The sequence below is a fragment of the Netta rufina genome (genome assembly GCF_964035555.1).
Source record: "Netta rufina genome assembly, chromosome: 7".
Lineage (NCBI taxonomy): Eukaryota > Metazoa > Chordata > Aves > Anseriformes > Anatidae > Netta > Netta rufina.
Window position 1 is genome coordinate 20,120,375 of NC_140130.1, and position 18,062 is coordinate 20,138,436.

Here is an 18,062-nt window from a genome sequence, read left to right on the forward strand (position 1 = left end):
GAGCAGAACTAACCCCACTTATCTCCCATCAAGTGTTACATGAAGGATCAACTACAACATGCTAACATTCTCATGTAGTTATTTACAAACTATGAAAAAACAGCTTTAAACAGCTACAGCTTCAAAGACCAAAGGAATGTAACAGAAGATTTTAAAAAAAAAAAAAAGTACCAAAGAGTTATCATGAAAGTAACTTGCCATGAAACAGTTATGCATTTCGTATAACCAATTTCAAGAAATGAATTCCACAGATGCATTAAAACAGTCAAAACAGTGGTGGTCTTTATTTCCAGACAAGGTAACACTTCAACTAATATGAATTCATTTCACCATTTGTGAGATATGGAAATTAATGACTTAAAAAAGTGAGTTAACCCCCTTCCAAAAATATATTGGATAATATGTAAGTCTGAATTTTACACTGTCCCTCCGATGAGCCCTTTACATTATGTGACATCACATACAGTTTTACAAGACAAAATAATTTATGGACTGGTTTTCAGCCTCTGATTTATGAGCCTTCAAAGTGTTTAGGAAAAGCTAGTTCATACATGCCATGCGGAATCAAGTACACAGATTTCAAAGTGGTCTCAATTCAACTGAAAAAAATTAGAGAGAGGTCCACCAATGAAACCAATGTAGAAAATACTGCACTGGAATAAACACTCAAACCTTAGTGTTTGAGAGGGAAAGTTGGCATTAGCTTAAAAACTGAAAAAACATTAGTGAGTGATTTTCTAGTTTTAGAAACTGGGCTTTGAATAATGCAGTTATCAGTTGTTTTCAATTATGATCAACTTAGAAACCACAGAAAAGTCTTCAAATAAATTGAAACAATCTCCTCCCTTTGTCATCTAACATCAAGTATGTACGATACATAAACAACATCTGTACTATGGAACTTTCCATATAGATCAGAGTTTTTTCAAAAGAAACAATTTCATTTCAGTGTCAAGCCAATAATTAAAATTCTCCTTTGCATTGTTTACAATTTCCAATAAAAAGGACAGTACTGCAAAACCAGTTACCAGTCTGTTCCTGATCTTTAAAGTCAGGAGCACTGAAAATTTAGTGTTTAAACACACACACGCCCCCCAGGTTTTCTTGCAGTCTTGCCAAGCAGCTCATTTATTTATTTATTTTCGGCAGGGTGAGGGAAAGCTGTTAAATAAAAGTGTGTCTCATCTAATGAGGAAAGGAAAGGCAACAAATCAATGACTAGTTTTCACAGTAAAATGCATCAGCTTTGTAGTTTCATTTGAAACCAAGAACAAATCATGAAACGTCATGAAAATAAGATAAAAATCTCCTAGAGTGATTACTAAATGAAGTTAAAATTACCGCACTAATCAGTAAACCCCAGAAGAAAAGCAGATGCCTAGTATCACAGGTCCTACATTGAACAGTATCCACTTCTTAAAATAATTCCATAAAATCTGTATGTTTGGCCACGTTGCACATTTTTCCCCTAAAAAATACAGTGTACAGAAAAAAAAATCTCAGTATTCCCCGTATGAATTTTGAAGTTAAGCTCAAAACCCAGAAGTTAGAGATCAGCTAAAAGGATTTTAAATTATTTACAAATCCAGCAGGTAGAACTATCATAATGGCTTCATTTCCATCCTTGTAGTGGCTTCCGCTCTTATCCAGCAGCATCTGCAGTAAAAATCTCTTCAGACAGCTTCATCACTGATCATCTGTCATTTTAAGCAATTCTAGAAGAGCCCCAACAGCTCCAAAATAACCCTTCAAACAAGCAAAAACAAAACAAAAGGCAATCAAATTCCAAAATAAGACAGAAGCATGATCATGCAAAGCTTTCAGTTTTAGTAAGACAATTAAGAGACCTTTCTTACAAGATCAGCCCCACTGTGCCAAGCATTTGCTCTATCTGAATTATGATTTAATACAATATTGTTTAGGTCCAGCAGAGCATTCTATTGTGAGAAATCTTACACAGTTCTCTAAAACTGTTGAAAAACAACAGAACCACTACAGTGATGCTGTGCTGAGGCAGTGCAGTTTCCATTCTGAACATAGCCATCCGACAGTCCCCTCAGAACCACTTGCTGAAATTCATTCTAGTTGAGGCTCATATATAATGCCACACAGAACACAGTTGTTAGTAGGGTCAAGAAGCATGTGTGATGTTTAGCAATAAACACCACAAGATTAGTGGTAAAGCCATGGAGCTAATGAGGGATATTTTCAAAAGAACTCATAATTAAATGGTATTTATACAGAACTTAGTTTTTGCTTTCACTTCAAAGCAATACCATTGAGTTTCTCCCTTTTAACTTCATCAAAAACGTAAGGAACCACAAGAATTTTTCCCTTACAAATAGAAGAAATTTCAACACTTATTTCCTTACCTCATGTTCCAAAAACAGAGCTTTCAGCTGTCCCTTGGACCAATAATCCATAGCATATGCTAGCACCTTCATAGAAATCATATTAATTCTGAGAAAGTTTCCAACAAACACCACCTTGTCAATGTTCTGTAAAATTGAAAAGCAGACCAGCAAAAATTACATTCAGCCGTGTTATTTGTCCCACTCAACATATACTTCTGTCTCCACTATAAAATTATACGGGTATTTTGGGTTACATTTAAATTCTCCAGACCAAAAAGCCCCCAAATAGTTTTAGTCACTGACCACTAAGTAGATGTGTTGCAATAAAATAAGTTGTTGTTTTTTTTTGTTCTAGAGAGAGGCTGGTACCACAGATGGTGAATGCATGTTTAAAAGCCCACGACCTTCCCAGCAAACAGGATTCATTGTTTGTATATGACGTAGATGCACTGGAGAATACAAGTGGAGAACCTCTGAAAGGTATCTGACGAGAATTACCTTAGAGAGTAGATGAATCATCTTTCAGTACCTATTATCTCAACTGTGGTTCTGTTTTCAAAAAGCAAGTGAACCATAGCCAACACGACACTTCATGCGTATCGCACTCCTTCGTTTCAGAGCTCACTTGCACTCAGCATTTATAAAGAAGCTTAGGTTTTCCAGACAACCAGTGCCACACTGTCAGTGCAAAAGCCATACCACATCCTTACTTGTGTACACACCAGGGCTGATTACCAACAGCTCTGGTACTTAATGCCGGTAATTATTTTACTGGACCCTGTTGCACCAGTTATGCACAAAAACGTCTGTATGTGCATTCTGAGCTGGCATGCTGCACATGATGCTCACCATACACTAGAACTGCTGTAGAAGATTTGGTAGGAGACCAAATCCTAGAGACATAAGCTCTTCAAGGAGTCTTGAGGGAACGTTAGAACACATCCTCACAACCCTCTAGTGAAAATTAACAGCAAATACCTGCTGAGACCAGCATTACCAAGCACTGAGTAGGCCTGGCACTCTGTTCTGCAGCAGTTATTTCCCTACAAACAGCAGGTTTGTAGTGTCCAGTACTGTGTGTGTGACACACCACACACAACACTTTCACCTGAAGGCTCAGTACCGGACAGTGCTGGTATCCAGATGCAGTAAGGCATTTATTCAGTCTCCAGTGACTTAAGAGTTTCATTTCTGATCATCCGTCTCAAATCAAACACAGCAACACACAAACTTTAATTAAATAATTCAGGATTGTAGTCATCTATCCACTTAGATTCTGCAGACACATCAGCATGCATTCAATACGCTTTCCTAGTAAATTATATCGCTGAAAATAAGAGCTCTTAAGTTTCAGAAGGCTGCTATTAAACATGGCCAAGGGGACTCTGCATCCTCTGACAAAGCAGTTCTAGCTCTGGAATCATCTCTAACAGAGGAGGGATAAACATGTAACTAATTATTTTCCTGTAAGTCAGTACCATAAAATTGATTAGAACCCTACATTTGAACTTCATTCCCCAAATTTCATTTTCCTGAACATAAACATGAAGCTACTCATATCTTAAATTCAAGCAAGCAATACTTAACATTGACTGTAAAAATTACTAAAACATTAAATCCAAAAATAGTAGTCATATCTACTAGAATAGCAGTGTCTGTCAGCACACAAGTTTTCTATCAACTGTTTTCCAACATTCCTTTGCTTGTCAAGGTTAAAAATTGTTAGTTTCCCAGATTTTGGAATTGAACAGAAAACAGCTTTAGCATTTCTCAGGGCTTTGAAAATGAAGGCATGCTATTTCATCTCTTAAGAGAGTCTTGCCTATTAACCCAGAATTGTTAACAGATGAAATATTCAAAGCTGAAAGACAGAGCCCTTAAACCGATGAGGGTTGGTGATGAAATTCTTGCTTAAGCTAACCAAATTACAACATCATGGAAAAGACATACACTCTTCCATCCTGGGGCTTTGCTAAATTGTTCAGCTACCCTGCAGTAGAAAATTAATACTATGCCTTTAAACATAGCATATACACATTTGCCAATTCAATTGAACAGTGGAATCTATACCAATGCAACACAGAAACAACTTGCACATACTTTTGCAAGAAGGCTTGTTCAGATGCAGCTTACATGTTCTGCTAGTATGGAAAGTATAAATGAAGGAGATTGGTTTCCTTTATGTAGTTCTGTTGTGCCTACAACAGACTGTTTTAAATGATGTGTAGCCAAATGGTTCCAGACTCTGGAATTTTTTTACCCTACTGCCAACTTTGTGCAAGCAAACTTTGCTTTGAAGTTTTGCAGAACGAATATTTCATTTATTCCCCAGCCTCATTTTTTCTGCACATATGCAAGTCATTTTCAAACCAATATTAAAGCTGCAATTGCAAAAAAAAGAACAACAAAAAAAAACTCACGCTTCAGGGCATAAATTGATTTTGTCAAAGTGAGCTTTACCATAACCCTAAATCTAATGCATACATTCCACAAAATAACGTATCAAATTCAACTCGTTTTTAAGCATAGAGCTCTCACTCAGACATTTCATTCACCAGCCTTGTTGGAAGATACAGCTGTAACTCACAATGACAATTTATGTGTCTGGAGTATTTAACAGAATAGTAGCTTGCTCCGAAGAGAGTAGTAATGCTATCTGGATTGTAGCTGACTTGCAGTGATACCATGTTTGAATGTTTTTTATTTTATTTATTTATTTATTTATTTTTTACTAACATAAAGCTACTAAATAAAGTTCTTCTCTAAAACCACGGAATAATTTGTTTCTCAAATGTTGGAGAAATTCTGCTTTGACGTTGTCTGGGACGTGAAGAATACTTCACACATCAAGCCACATTACTCCATAAAATTCTGTGGATCATGTCCAGTTTAAATAAGCCCATCCGCGACAAAAAAAAGTTAACAACTTTTCCACAATGACTCAGAAGCATTAGTTGCATTAGTAGCCTATTTCCTCCTCTGAATGCATCTCATGTGGTTCCCTGCTGCAACTCTCCATGCTTTGATAGCCCTGTACAATGCTGCTTGAACTCCATGCCACAAGGCAACACTGTAAAGAAGCTGAAAGCAAAGAGAACACCGAAAGAGAATCATCATGACTGAGAAAGTCAAATTGCCAAAAAAAGGTATACAGTCACTTTTCACAGTAAAAGGATGTTATCTGTAGCATTTGATAGGAGCATAGACAGAGACTTGTGCCGTTCAAAATATTTCAGAAGTGCTCTAGAAAGGGATATTAGCAACAAACATAACTTGACATACAAAGTTACTTGGGAGAATCAAATAAAAAATGAACAGCATAGCAATGCTGAAGAGACTTAATGACTGAGCCATAACATAGCAGATGAAACTGAAATTTAAAAAGTGAAAAGACATGGAAGGGGGAAAGAATTTAGTATTTAGACACAAGAATAGGCTCTGTATCAGCCACCACCACTCAAGAAAGACTGAAGAGACTGTAGATGGTTTCTCAGAGGTAGGAGCTCACGCTCACAAAAATCAGGTGTTAAAAACTGTTAGTAAAGGAACTGACTGCAAGATTTATCAGTATGCAATCACAATTCCATTGTCCAACCACTTTCCACATACTCCATAAAGACCTATCATTTCATCTAAAAATTAGAACCATTAATATTAAAGAGGTAAAATGAAACACTGGAAAAGAGTAACTGTCTCTCGCATAGAGGAGAGATTAAGCATTAGGAAGTTTTGTCTTAAAAAAAAAAATCAAGAGGGAGATATGACAAAGGCTTATAAAAAACTACTGGTGATTAGTTGTCTGCTATTTCTCATAAAGTAAAAAAATAAGTTGCACACAAAGTCATACGGTGGCAGTTTAGGGGGTTTCTTTGGTGTTTTGTTTGACTTAAAAAAAAAAAAAAAAGCAACTTTTATTCTAACCAGAGAATGTTGCAGAGCTAAAATTATTAATGTACCCCCCAAAATTTTAGATAAATTCACAGAGATTAGACAAAAGCAGTCAGTTACCAAGTAATACTAAGGTATGCAACTTGCAGCTCACAAAAAATCCCTACTTCATTTTGTTTTGTTTAAAAATAAAGTGTCACAATATATCATCTGTTAATAACAAAGAAGTAGCTAAGAGTATTAAATTGGATTAAAGGCACTGATATCTATTGAGTACAGTTCAAGAACAATTGTACTGCTCTACGCATCAATCATTCAAGGAGAGCTTTACAGTTAACTTTTCTCCCCTCTTCCCTACTTTCAAAGCTCAAAGTATCTTACTCTTTGCACCACAGCATACATGACAAATCACAAGAATTAAGACAGCATTTAAGACACAGCATTAAATACACGCATATTTACCAAGCAATTACATACCTACTATACCAGCAATTTACATTTTTGTGTTCTGATAATCTTAGTAAGCTCTTTTTAAAGGGCTTAAGCTTATAGTTAATATATTGTCTTACCTCATTCAGTGCACACATGCGAGCAATAGAACCTATGTTGTTGGTGATGGTAACCAAAGTAGCTCTGGCCAAGTCCTCTTTACTGATGGAATCCCTCTTTTCTTTACTCATCATATGGCCAAAGCTGTGTGAGGAAAATCATTCCTTTTAATGAGGCATTTAAGAGTGTTGAAAGCCCTTAGAAAGGTATTAAATTAAATAATTAGTTTTGTTCAGATTTAACATCCATCAGCTTTAGACATAATGCAATACGTGAGAAGTGATCACATTGGAAAGACAAAGCAATGAGCAAAGATACTTTTAAAATAATTTAATGGAAGCAAGCTAGCTAAAGCATTGCTTATACCTGCTTAGAAAAAACACACAGTAAGAAGTAGGTGAGAGATCTAAGTGCAAAGCACATGATCCATTCAGAGTGACAGTCCCACATGGACACAGCACATCATTACGCACGCAGTTCAGCATGCACACCAAGTTTCCCAGAACTCCTTAGAAACAGCCCAAAGCATACCTTGAGGCTACAGCAGACCCTTGAAGGCCAAACCGCTCGTAGTCTCCTCCGTAAATATCTTTCACCAGTTTATCCACATTGGTGCTGTCTCCTTTTGCGGCCATTTCTAGTGCTTCTTCGAAGGTCTCACAGCCAGTCAGCAAGCAGCAGAGGCCCAGGAAGGTTCCTCCTCCGAGACTAGAAAAGCACACTGCCTTCAGAACAGCAGCTGGGACCAGCTTTTACCACAGATCTTCAGACTCCTGTTTTCAAAGTGCTCTGCACAGCTACCAACTCTAATTTTGCAACTCCTCTTGGAGAAGTGAGGAAAGATACCCCCCAGGCTGAGTTCCTGTTTAATACACCTGCATGGTTTTCAACTCAACTACTTGTCAGTTCTTTATATTTGAACAGGAAAAAAATCATGCTAAAGAAAGTGTTAGCTGAGAACATGGCCCAATCCAACTCTGCGGATGCCAGTTTGCTATTGGTAGCGCTCAACCAAGTTTCTTTTGGGGTAAGAAAACAGGCAGCCTGCCAAATCACTAGAGTCAGCAATAAAAGAATAAATGGCAATCAACACAAAGTATCTATGCAGGGGCAAGCAGCTAAGATGTATCTTGTCCCCCAAGGCAATGGCAGGAAATAGTCCGGTTGGTTCCTGTTCAAAGCAAGGCTGGCAGCACCCCTCCATGCCTGTCTCAGCCCTCCATAGATCTCTGAGCAAGGAACAGTCACTCTTCTTGACAACTTTGCACATATTTACTCAGTATCCAACTATGTGTAACGAGTTACTAATGCATTCATTAGAATTCTGTTAAGACTGCAGAGTCCAAAGTAGACATGAACTTCAACTTACTAACCTCTACATCCTTCCTTAACTTCCTTGAAGATTAAGAAAGAGTAACTTATTTGCACAGATTGCAGTCACACTGATTGGAGCCACAGTAAACAAGACCAATGAGATGCTGCATTTGCACTTCACAGAAAACAGAATCACAGAATCACAGAATCACAGAATTTCTAGGTTGGAAGAGACCTCAAGGTCATCGAGTCCAACCTCCAACCTAACGCTAACAGCCCTCCACTAAACCATATCCCTAAGCTCTACATCTAAACGTCTTTTGAAGACTTCCAGGGATGGTGACTCCACCACTTCCCTGGGCAGCCTGTTCCAGTGCCTCACAACCCTTTCAGTGAAGAAATTCTTCCTAACATCTAACCTAAAACTCCCCTGGCTCAACTTAAGCCCATTCCCCCTCGTCCTGTCACCAGGCACGTGGGAGAACAGGCCAACCCCCACCTCGCTACAGCCTCCCTTGAGGTACCTATAGAGAGCGATAAGGTCACCCCTGAGCCTCCTCTTCTCCAGGCTGAACAAGCCCAGCTCCCTCAGCCGCTCCTCGTAGGACTTGTTCTCCAGGCCCCTCACCAGCTTCGTTGCCCTTCTCTGGACCCGCTCAAGCACCTCGATGTCCTTCTTGTAGCGAGGGGCCCAAAACTGAACACAGTACTCGAGGTGCGGCCTCACCAGAGCTGAGTACAGGGGGACGATCACCTCCCTAGCCCTGCTGGTCACACTGTTCCTGATACAAGCCAGGATGCCGTTGGCCTTCTTGGCCACCTGAGCACACTGCTAGCTCATATTCAGCTGACTATCCACCATCACTCCCAGGTCCTTCTCTGCCTGGCAGCTCTCCAACCATTCCTCTCCCAGTCTGTAGCTCTGCTTGGGGTTATTGCGCCCCAGGTGCAGGACCCAGCACTTGGCTTTGTTGAACTTCATGCAGTTGACCTCAGCCCATCGGTGCAGCCTATCCAGATCCTCCTGCAGAGCTTTCCTACCCTCGAGCAGATCGACACACGCACCTAACTTGGTGTCATCTGCGAACTTACTGAGGGTGCACTCAATGCCCTCGTCCAGATCATCAATGAAGATATTAAAGAGGACCGGCCCCAGCACCGAGCCCTGGGGGACGCCACTAGTGACTGGCCTCCAACTGGACTTGGCTCCATTCACCACGACTCTTTGGGCCCGGCTATCCAGCCAGTTTCTAACCCAGCGAAGCGTGCGCCAGTCCAAGCCAAGAGCAGCCAGTTTCTTGAGGAGAATGCTGTGGGAGACGGTGTCAAAAGCCTTGCTGAAGTCAAGGTAGACCACATCCACAGCCTTTCCCTCATCTACCCAGCGCGTCACTCTGTCATAGAAGGAGATCAGGTTCGTCAGGCATGACCTGCCTTTCATAAAGCCATGCTGACTGGGCCTGATCGCCTGCTTCCCCTGCAAGTGCTGCATGATGACTCTCAGGAGGATCTGCTCCATGAGCTTTCCTGGCACTGAGGTCAAACTGACAGGCCTGTAGTTTCCCGGGTCTGCCCTCCGGCCCTTCTTGTAGATGGGCGTCACGTTTGCTAGCCGCCAGTCGATTGGAACCTCCCCTGATAGCCAGGACTGTTGATAAATGATGGAAAGTGGCTTGGCCAGCTCCTCTGCCAGTTCCCTCAGTACCCTTGGGTGGATCCCATCCGGCCCCATCGACTTGTGCACATCTAAGTGCCGTAGCAGGTCACCAACCAGTTCTTCATGGATAATGAGGGCCACATCCTGCTCCCCATCGCCTTCCACCAGCTCAGGGTACTGAGTATCCAGAGAACATCCGGTATTGCCGCTAAAGACTGAGGCAAAGAAGGCATTGAGCACCTCCGCCTTTTCCTCATCTCTTGTAACTAAGTTTCCCCCCGCATCCAGTAAAGGATGGAGATTCTCCTTAGTCCTCCTTTTTGTGTTGATGTATTTATAGAAACGTTTTTTGTTATCTTTAACGGCAGTAGCCAGATTGAGCTCCAGATGAGCTTTGGCCTTCCTAATTTTGTCCCTGCACAGCCTCGCTACTTCTTTAAAGTCCTCCTTAGTGACTGCAGGTTAGACAAGAACACTGCTTAGGCAGTGGTGTTCAATTATTAGGGAAGTTTTTCAGAAAACATCTAGTAGTGCTGTAATATATTTAATATCTGAACAGCAGGAAGCTCTGCACAGCAGCCATGAGACAATATTGATTTCATCATTGCTAACAAGTCAACAACCCGCTGCAGTCATGTTTTTCCCTTTGTAACGTAAATGCTCAGAAGTAGATCTACAGATATTGAAAGGGCTGTGATTGAACAAAACACACTGGAATAGCAAGAACACCAAAGCCTCCCCTAAAATCAACTTTGTTCATTTGTACTGTATACAGAAAAATGGCTCATGTCTACAATTATGATATTAAGATATACTTCAGATAATGGAAAACAGACATGCAGTCATCTAGAGGGTGTATGAAAAACTTCATTAAGTTTTTTTTTTTTCCATTAAGTACCATGCACTGAAGAACAGAATGCAGCTTTGGAACAGACCATAGCAAATCCAAAGAGTTTCTCTGGTTGTTGCTTTGGACGTGGACTTGGGGGTGGGGAGGAATGGGTGTATATACACATATATACACACACACACTTTTGTTTTTAAGGTCACAAGATTACTAATATGAAATATATCAATTTAGCTTGTATGTATGACTGAAGAGTGCATAGATACGTATGTATCTTCAATACTACCTGGAAGCTTCAATACTACCTGGAAGCATGCCCATCTGGACTAAAGTAGCTCCCTACAAGTAAATACTTTCTGTGGCCACATCACAGTTTATAATGAGTAAACTTCAGCACGCCTCAGGCTGCTGTGGCCTTAACAGCAAGATTTTGCATCCACAACACTGAACTCCAAAGCTCTTAAACAGAGCAGTCACATTTAAAGTTTTTTTCCCCTTTTACTGAACAGAGGCCCAAGTCCATTTCAACTCAGCTGTACCTAGAAATTGCTTCAGAGAACACTAACTGACACAGGCAGAAATCATGCTGAGAATCAAGTAAGAATACAAACAAATTCTAGTCTTTACATGCTGCCATTTGTTGATTTACCAGCACAGTCCAAAGACTACTGCAGTCAGTAAGGAAACAAGACATCTAATAAGACTCCCCTGCCAAAATCCAGCGGTAACAGGTAATACCATAAAGTTTTCCTGTATCCTGGATACACATCCTAATTATTAAGCAAGACATTTTTGTTTGGCCCAAATGTTTTTACTTTACTGCTCTGGCTATTCTAGTGGATCAAAGCATAGGGAAGAGAACATCTATTTATTGGAACAGGTCTATTTTGATAACTCACAGCAAGAGATCAGAAGTAGGTGAGAACACCAAAGAGAGACTAAAGCAGCTCTGAAACTGAATGAACAAATGATTTCACTGACCTACACCCTCCTCTGAAGAAATCCTGGGATATTTCCAGCCTTGCTACTAGCAAGTTTTTTTTTTTTTTTTAATAAATGGGAAGATGAGAATAATTTGAAGCTGGACACTGTCTGCTTTTATCTGTTCAAATATTAAGAACAAAATAGAGAGAATTAAATTTACCTGGATCCTGTGACTCTCTTATAGTTGTCCTTTGAATATACAGCTAGGATGCTGACCCCTGAGCCTATGTTAACCAGCAGCATAGGATATGGATTATCAAGGCAGTAAGGTTTTTTCTGGCATTGTTCAGGATTTGTAGGATTTTCAAAATAATAGCACTCTGGTTGACCATTGAAACCAACAGAATCAACATAAAGCAGGCCCTGGATCAAACAGTCCAATTCATCCAGCTTGTGCAGTTGTAGATCAGCAATCTGGAATAGAACAAGAAATTAATAAATATTTCTTAGTATAGTACAACACTGAGAAGGACAAAAGATGCTGCTGAAGCACTTTCATCAATTTAACAGTAATGTATTGTGCTCTTCAAACAGTACAAAGATCTGTCCAAGCATGAGGTCCAAAATACAAGGAGTTAGCTTTCTGCCTGGCAACGGGTACCTCCCAAAACAAGGTTTTAGGCAGCACTGTCCTTCAGTTCGTTTGCTTTTCACAGATAACCCATGCTCTGCAAGCAGTCCAGGAAAAATTTTCCTCCCCAACAACAGTCTGCAGCAACCAATTTTTCCCCTCATTCCCACCCCATGAGGACTGTGATCTGCAGCTTTGGGACAGTATCTGTCATATGTAGGCAAAGCAGCATTCATCAGGATGCACAGTGCTTTAACTCATCATCCATCTACATCTCCCAGACATTTAATGAAATATTTGGCAGCAGTAAGGTCAAGAAACTGCATTTAAAGTACAAGATAACTGAAGCTTTGCAAAGTGCACATTTGTATGTCAATACCCATTAAGAATGCAGTGGATTATACTTAGACTTTCTTTTTTTTTTTTTTTCCAAGTGCATTTCTCCAGTAATGAGAATTGCTTCTTTAAATTACAATGAGTATTTTAAAATGCCTCATGAAAAAAAATACAGCATTCCCAGTGTTTGATGAAAAACTATCCAAAAAAAAAAAATATATCCTCAGGCCCATGCCCCCATAATAATAATTGTAAAAAAAAAAAAAACTGTAGCAAAAGGCAGAAAAACAAGTGTAAGAGCTTAAAAAGCATATTCTTTTGGATCTTACAGGTCACCCATTACTGTGATGAGCAGACATCTACTTATCATAGCACTATGTTTACTAGAGTTAGAAATCCCACTCCTTTCTAGGAAACAGGATAGTGATAATCTGTAGAAAATCTGCTCTCCAAATGACATTGAAATTAAACGCGTAAGGGAGAAGGAGGGAGAAAATACAGAAAAGTCTCACATGCAAATCCTGCGGCCACTTGCATCCTCACACCAGCACAGTAGGGCTTATCTACTCCACTTCTACCAGAAAAAGCAGCAGGGTATTAAGAACAAATGGGAGCTATTCAGCTCAGAGCAGGTTCTCAAATATTTGCATATTGCAGGATGTTTTTATAACAGCTAATAGATAAGATTCAAAGGGCTACCTACCTCCTATTTTTAATTTTGGAAGATATATTCAGCCACTACAAAGAGAAGCTATTTCTGTGGAACAGGCACAGCCAATAGGTTACATTCTTCTGAGCTATTTAAATCTCTCCCCTTAAGTTTTCTCTGCTCTTACATTGCTCTAACTAGCCTGAACCGAAAGCTGCCCTACTGTTTGGATCTGTCCTAGCTTTATGCTTGCTAGTTCTCAAATCCTGCAACTATAGAAAAATATTTCTACACAAGACAAAACCAAGCGAACTCAAAGACCTCAGTATAAATACAGTTATTCATAGGACAACAGACACAGGTGGGGATTACTTATTTTTCTTTCAGCATTTCCTCCTGCAATTTTACAATCCCTTCATATGCTTCCCTTGGTTACCACATGGCTATACAAGTTACAACAAAAAAATATGCATTATAAGTCTTGAACCATCTGCCCAGCAAATAAAAGAAGCAAGCACAAACTGGGGAGAAAATTAAAGAAGCATCACAAAAAAATCTTAAGTCTGTCTTTCCAAATATCTTGGATTTCAGCTATTTCTAGGTATTAGACTGAGAGAAACATCTCCAAGAGACATACAGTGCAATGGATTACAATGGATTACCAGCAAACAACTCATGCACTCTTTCTTGCAATGTTGTATGGAGTTCACTGAGGCATTAATAGTTAGAGGATTTATTTGTTCCATTACAACTAGTAAGTGTTGCACTAGCTTGTCAAAATAGGCGATTGTATACCAGCCATATTTCTCTAGGTAAAGTAGTCTGGAGTCTCATAGTCCTGATTTTACTGTACGAACTAGACGCAGCATGACAAGACATGATCCAACAGCTGTATCATACACAAACATGCTATGAAACAGAAGCCTGCAACACAAAGAAGAGTCATTAGTAGATGTATTGCCCTTACTGTCAAAATCTCTGGTCATCCTGTAGGCCAAATAACCAGCCACAAGCTGCTTTTGTCTCACCAGCATTACACTTCAATAAATACATAATCTCAAGTACTTGCAAAACACGAGCAATACAAATCTAAGGGTAAAAACACTTCTGTCATTAGTGCAGAACGACAAAGTGCTCTTTTCTACCAGCTCTCCAGCCAGCCCAGCACTTTTATAAGGACAGAACAAAAGCAAGTAATCGGAGGCTTCTTTCAGGCACTGAGCACAGAAGTCTTATTAGGTCCAACCATCCACATATAAAAGCCACATTAAGATTTACTCTTTTTTTTTTTTTTTTATGGTTCTGTGCTACATTTAACAGCTAATATACTGCAAGCAGGAAAGACTTATACTACTTTCTTTCATGTATGATATTCACAGCAGACTGAAAAACTATTTTCCTGAACTGTTACAGCAGTCTGTTTCTCATTTTTGGAAGGACTGGCATCAGTATTCCACACAGCCTGCCTGCATTGAGCAACCTGCAAGCTCTTCACCCTCAGTCTCAAGAGGCTTCGGGCAGCCCAGCAAGCTATTTTTTTTTTTCCCCTAAGCACAAATTAGGACACAGTTGCAAGAAATACTGTAACCCAGCCTCACACAAGAAGCCAGGATGGGCCTGGGCCACAAACCCTTCACAGTCCCTTTCACTGTATATAAAACTCTATTCATTCTCTGCTCACAATGACTAAAGCAGCTCTACTGCATCACAAAACAGATATGCTTGAAAACATTGTAACTAACGTATGTGTTTTTCTGCTGCCACCACCTCACCCCACCCTCTAGTCACCCTCATCTTTGAGCTGTTCAAGACAGTTCTTGCAGGAGAAGAGCATTATATATTCTTCCCACAACTTTTTACAAAAAGCATTTGTAAATGTTCACTGGCCCTTTACAGCCACTAACATGATGGCAGACAGCACACTGCTCTACTTCATGCTCCTGCAACTACGTTCAGTATGGTGCCTCTCTCAAAAAATGAGATGTCAGAAAGTTGTGCTATGGAGGAAGAACAGCACAACAGAGCACTAAACAGGACCCTGTAGGAAAAAATTTATGACTGTTACAGCAAAACCATACATTTTTTTAAAAGAACAGTTTTTCTACATTATGGCCAGACCATAGAAATTCATCATTTTAGACTGCTTTCAAATACCAGGTGAAGGGAGGGAACAGAACACATTAGATCTCAAGGAATTCTTCAGGACCATCAAGAGCAGGGACTCTGGATTTTAGCCATGTTTACAAGCGAGTGCAACACAGCACGGGAGCAGTGAATGCTTCCACGTGACAGTCCATGCCTTTGCTACCAGCTCCTAAAACAGCTGATTGCAAGGATATGCAAAAAGCCCCTCGTTGCCATACACAGATGCTATCCTAAGGAGAATGAAAGCCCACCTCTTGTTATAAACCCATAAGGAGTGCCGTTCAACAACAGTCTGTTCGAGGCTTTTTTGTAACATGCATAGCGTCAAATGAGCTTTAGCTGTACTGGGCAGCATAACAATAACTCAACCCAGCAAGATCATGTGGTGGTTTTACCGTGCTGGGCAGCTAAACCCCACAACCGCTCTCTCACTCCCCCTCCTTTAGATGAGGAGGGGGAGAAGTAAAGCAAAGAACAACTCACGGGTGGAGATAAGGATAATTTAATTAAAGGGAAATAATTATAATAATTAAATAAAGACTACCATGAACTAAACAATTTAACTAAGGGGAAGTAAAAGGGAAAAGGGGAAAAAGGGAGGAAAACAAACAAACAAAATAAATGAAGGCTATATGGAAGTGCAGAGGAAAGAAATTACTCTCTACTTCCCACAAATGAGCGATGATTGACCACGTCCTTGAAGCAAGGCCTCAACGCACGCAGCCGGTGTTCGAGAGGAGGACCGACGTTTTCCCAACGAGAGCCCACCCCTCCCCTCTTCTTCCTGTTTCCACCTTTTATTGCTGAGTGTGACACCACATGGTATGGAATATCCCTTTGATTGGTTTAGGTCAGCTGCCCTAGTGATGTTTCTCTCCTCACTTTTTGCCCACCCCCTAGGAGGGTTAGAGAAAGGCCCAATGCTGTGCCACTGCTGCTCAGCAGTAGACACAACACTGGTGTGATAACACTGCTGTTCCAGCTACAAGTACAGAGTACGGCACTGAATGGGCTGCTGCCGGGAAAGTTAACATTCCAGCCAGACCCAGTACAGATCAGCACCGTGGTGACCACAGCAGGGCAGCTGACAGAGCCTTGCTGCCAGGAAAAAAAGAGATACCAACTTTCAGCTTCTTTGTAGTGTGGAAGCACAGTTGAAGACTTAGGTCATGTTTGCTTTCATGAGTACTTCCACCTCAGCAAAGGAGGACATGGAACAGCCCAGGCCCCGAGATGGGCTGAGGGCATCTGTGAGGTATCTCCAGAGGGCAGAAGCCTGATGGATCAGCATCAGTACACATACATCTCCTCCGAGGAGCTTCGGCTCATGGAAGATTTCACCTGGTTTGAATTTTTAAACTGTTACTGAGCTCTGGAGAGCACAGGAACTGCAGAACGTGGGTGCAGTTACAAGTTCATTTGTGTCTTGGACTTTCAATGAGAACTAAGAAAATATTTCTGTAACAGACTGTTAGAAATGTAACTTCTTGCAAGTTTTTAATTATCAGCTACAACAGCCTCACTTACTGCATCATGCTGGCTTTTATATTCCTTCTGGGCTTTGCTCCAGTTTTTATTTCCTATAATAGCTCAGTCTATTTTTGCCTTCCATCTCCAGTACCTCTCCTCCACTTTCACAAATAGGTACTTCACTTTCTTCATATTTCAATTGTCTTCACCTCAACTGCCCCTCCAGCCCCCAAACTTGCTCCATTTCGAGCTCTGGTGAGGGTACTCCCTGCAGCTCCTTCCCCACCCTGAAGCTGGGCAATAACCCTTCAGATTCAAGTAAGACAAAGTCTATCACAACTAAACGGTCAGCCTAACGTTTACTTAGGCAGAAGCGAACACAGACACTGCATCAGCTTTGGGCAAAAAAAGCACCAGCCCAGGATGCTCTTCAGCACCTGCCCTCTTGCCCAGGCAGCCAGAAGGATGTCCTCCCTCCCTGGGCAGGGAGGAGATGCACACTGCCTCTCCCCATGCCCCCCGAAGTGAAATGTGGCCCACAAGTCGCCCCCAGGCACTCAGGCCCTGACACAAAGGCAAGCTCCAGAACCAGCTAGTAACTGGCACGAGGAAAACGCTCTCCAACTGCCAAGCTTAGTCTAAAAACATTTTTCTTATGGTCAAGGGGAAGGTCAAGGTCTAAGTCTGTGCTGGTAACAGTCCTCCCCCCTTGCATGCCCCCCAAATGTGCTTTATTAAGTCACTGCCTTTTGGCTCAGGCCCTGCTTCCTGTGGAGCCAGCAGCGAAGTTGCAGTGCAGCCAAGTCATGTCCTCCAGTTATCCATCTGCAGGAACCCTGCAGCAGAGCAGGTTTCAGACAGAAGTCTGAAGAGGCCTTTCTTCCCTCATCCCCCACACATCCCTCCTAGTGACCTGTTTTACAAAACAAAGTGACAGCCTGTTTATTCCTCGTGATATTAACAACATACTTCTGTGAAAGCAGCATGCCTGCTAGCATGGGGGAGGCAAAGAGCATAAGCACTTTATGTTACAGGTACACAGGCAAAGAAGACCACGTCCTTTCCTCATTTAAAGAGGTGGTGTGGCTTTAACATTCATAGAAGATGTGAGGTGACAGTACATATTTGGAGAAAGGAAGGAAGATAAGCAGAATTAGGTGACTGATTCATCTATGCCTCAACAGCACTGCTACCCGAAAATAACAGAAGTCAGCCATAAAGACCAGACATTAAGAAAGGGAGGGAGAAAAAAAAAAAAGAACATATACACACACAAGAAAAAACTAAGCTGGAAACAG

The 18,062-nt window shown here is 40.9% G+C and overlaps 1 protein-coding gene across 3 annotated transcripts in view; it reads right to left on the reverse strand.

Moving 5' to 3' along the window:
- Positions 1–266: 266 nt before the first annotated feature.
- Positions 267–18,062, reverse strand: part of PANK1 (pantothenate kinase 1) — a 29,466-nt gene continuing 11,670 nt past the window's right edge. For all 3 annotated transcript variants that reach the window (XM_084289859.1, XM_084289860.1, XM_084289861.1), the window contains exons 3-7: positions 11,754–12,007; positions 7,323–7,499; positions 6,812–6,935; positions 2,373–2,498; positions 267–1,746 (exon numbers count right to left, since the gene is read on the reverse strand). In XM_084289859.1, coding sequence (XP_084145985.1) covers positions 1,687–1,746; positions 2,373–2,498; positions 6,812–6,935; positions 7,323–7,499; positions 11,754–12,007 — 741 coding nt within the window. In that variant the 3' untranslated portion in view covers positions 267–1,686. The remainder of the gene's footprint in view (positions 1,747–2,372; positions 2,499–6,811; positions 6,936–7,322; positions 7,500–11,753; positions 12,008–18,062) is intronic.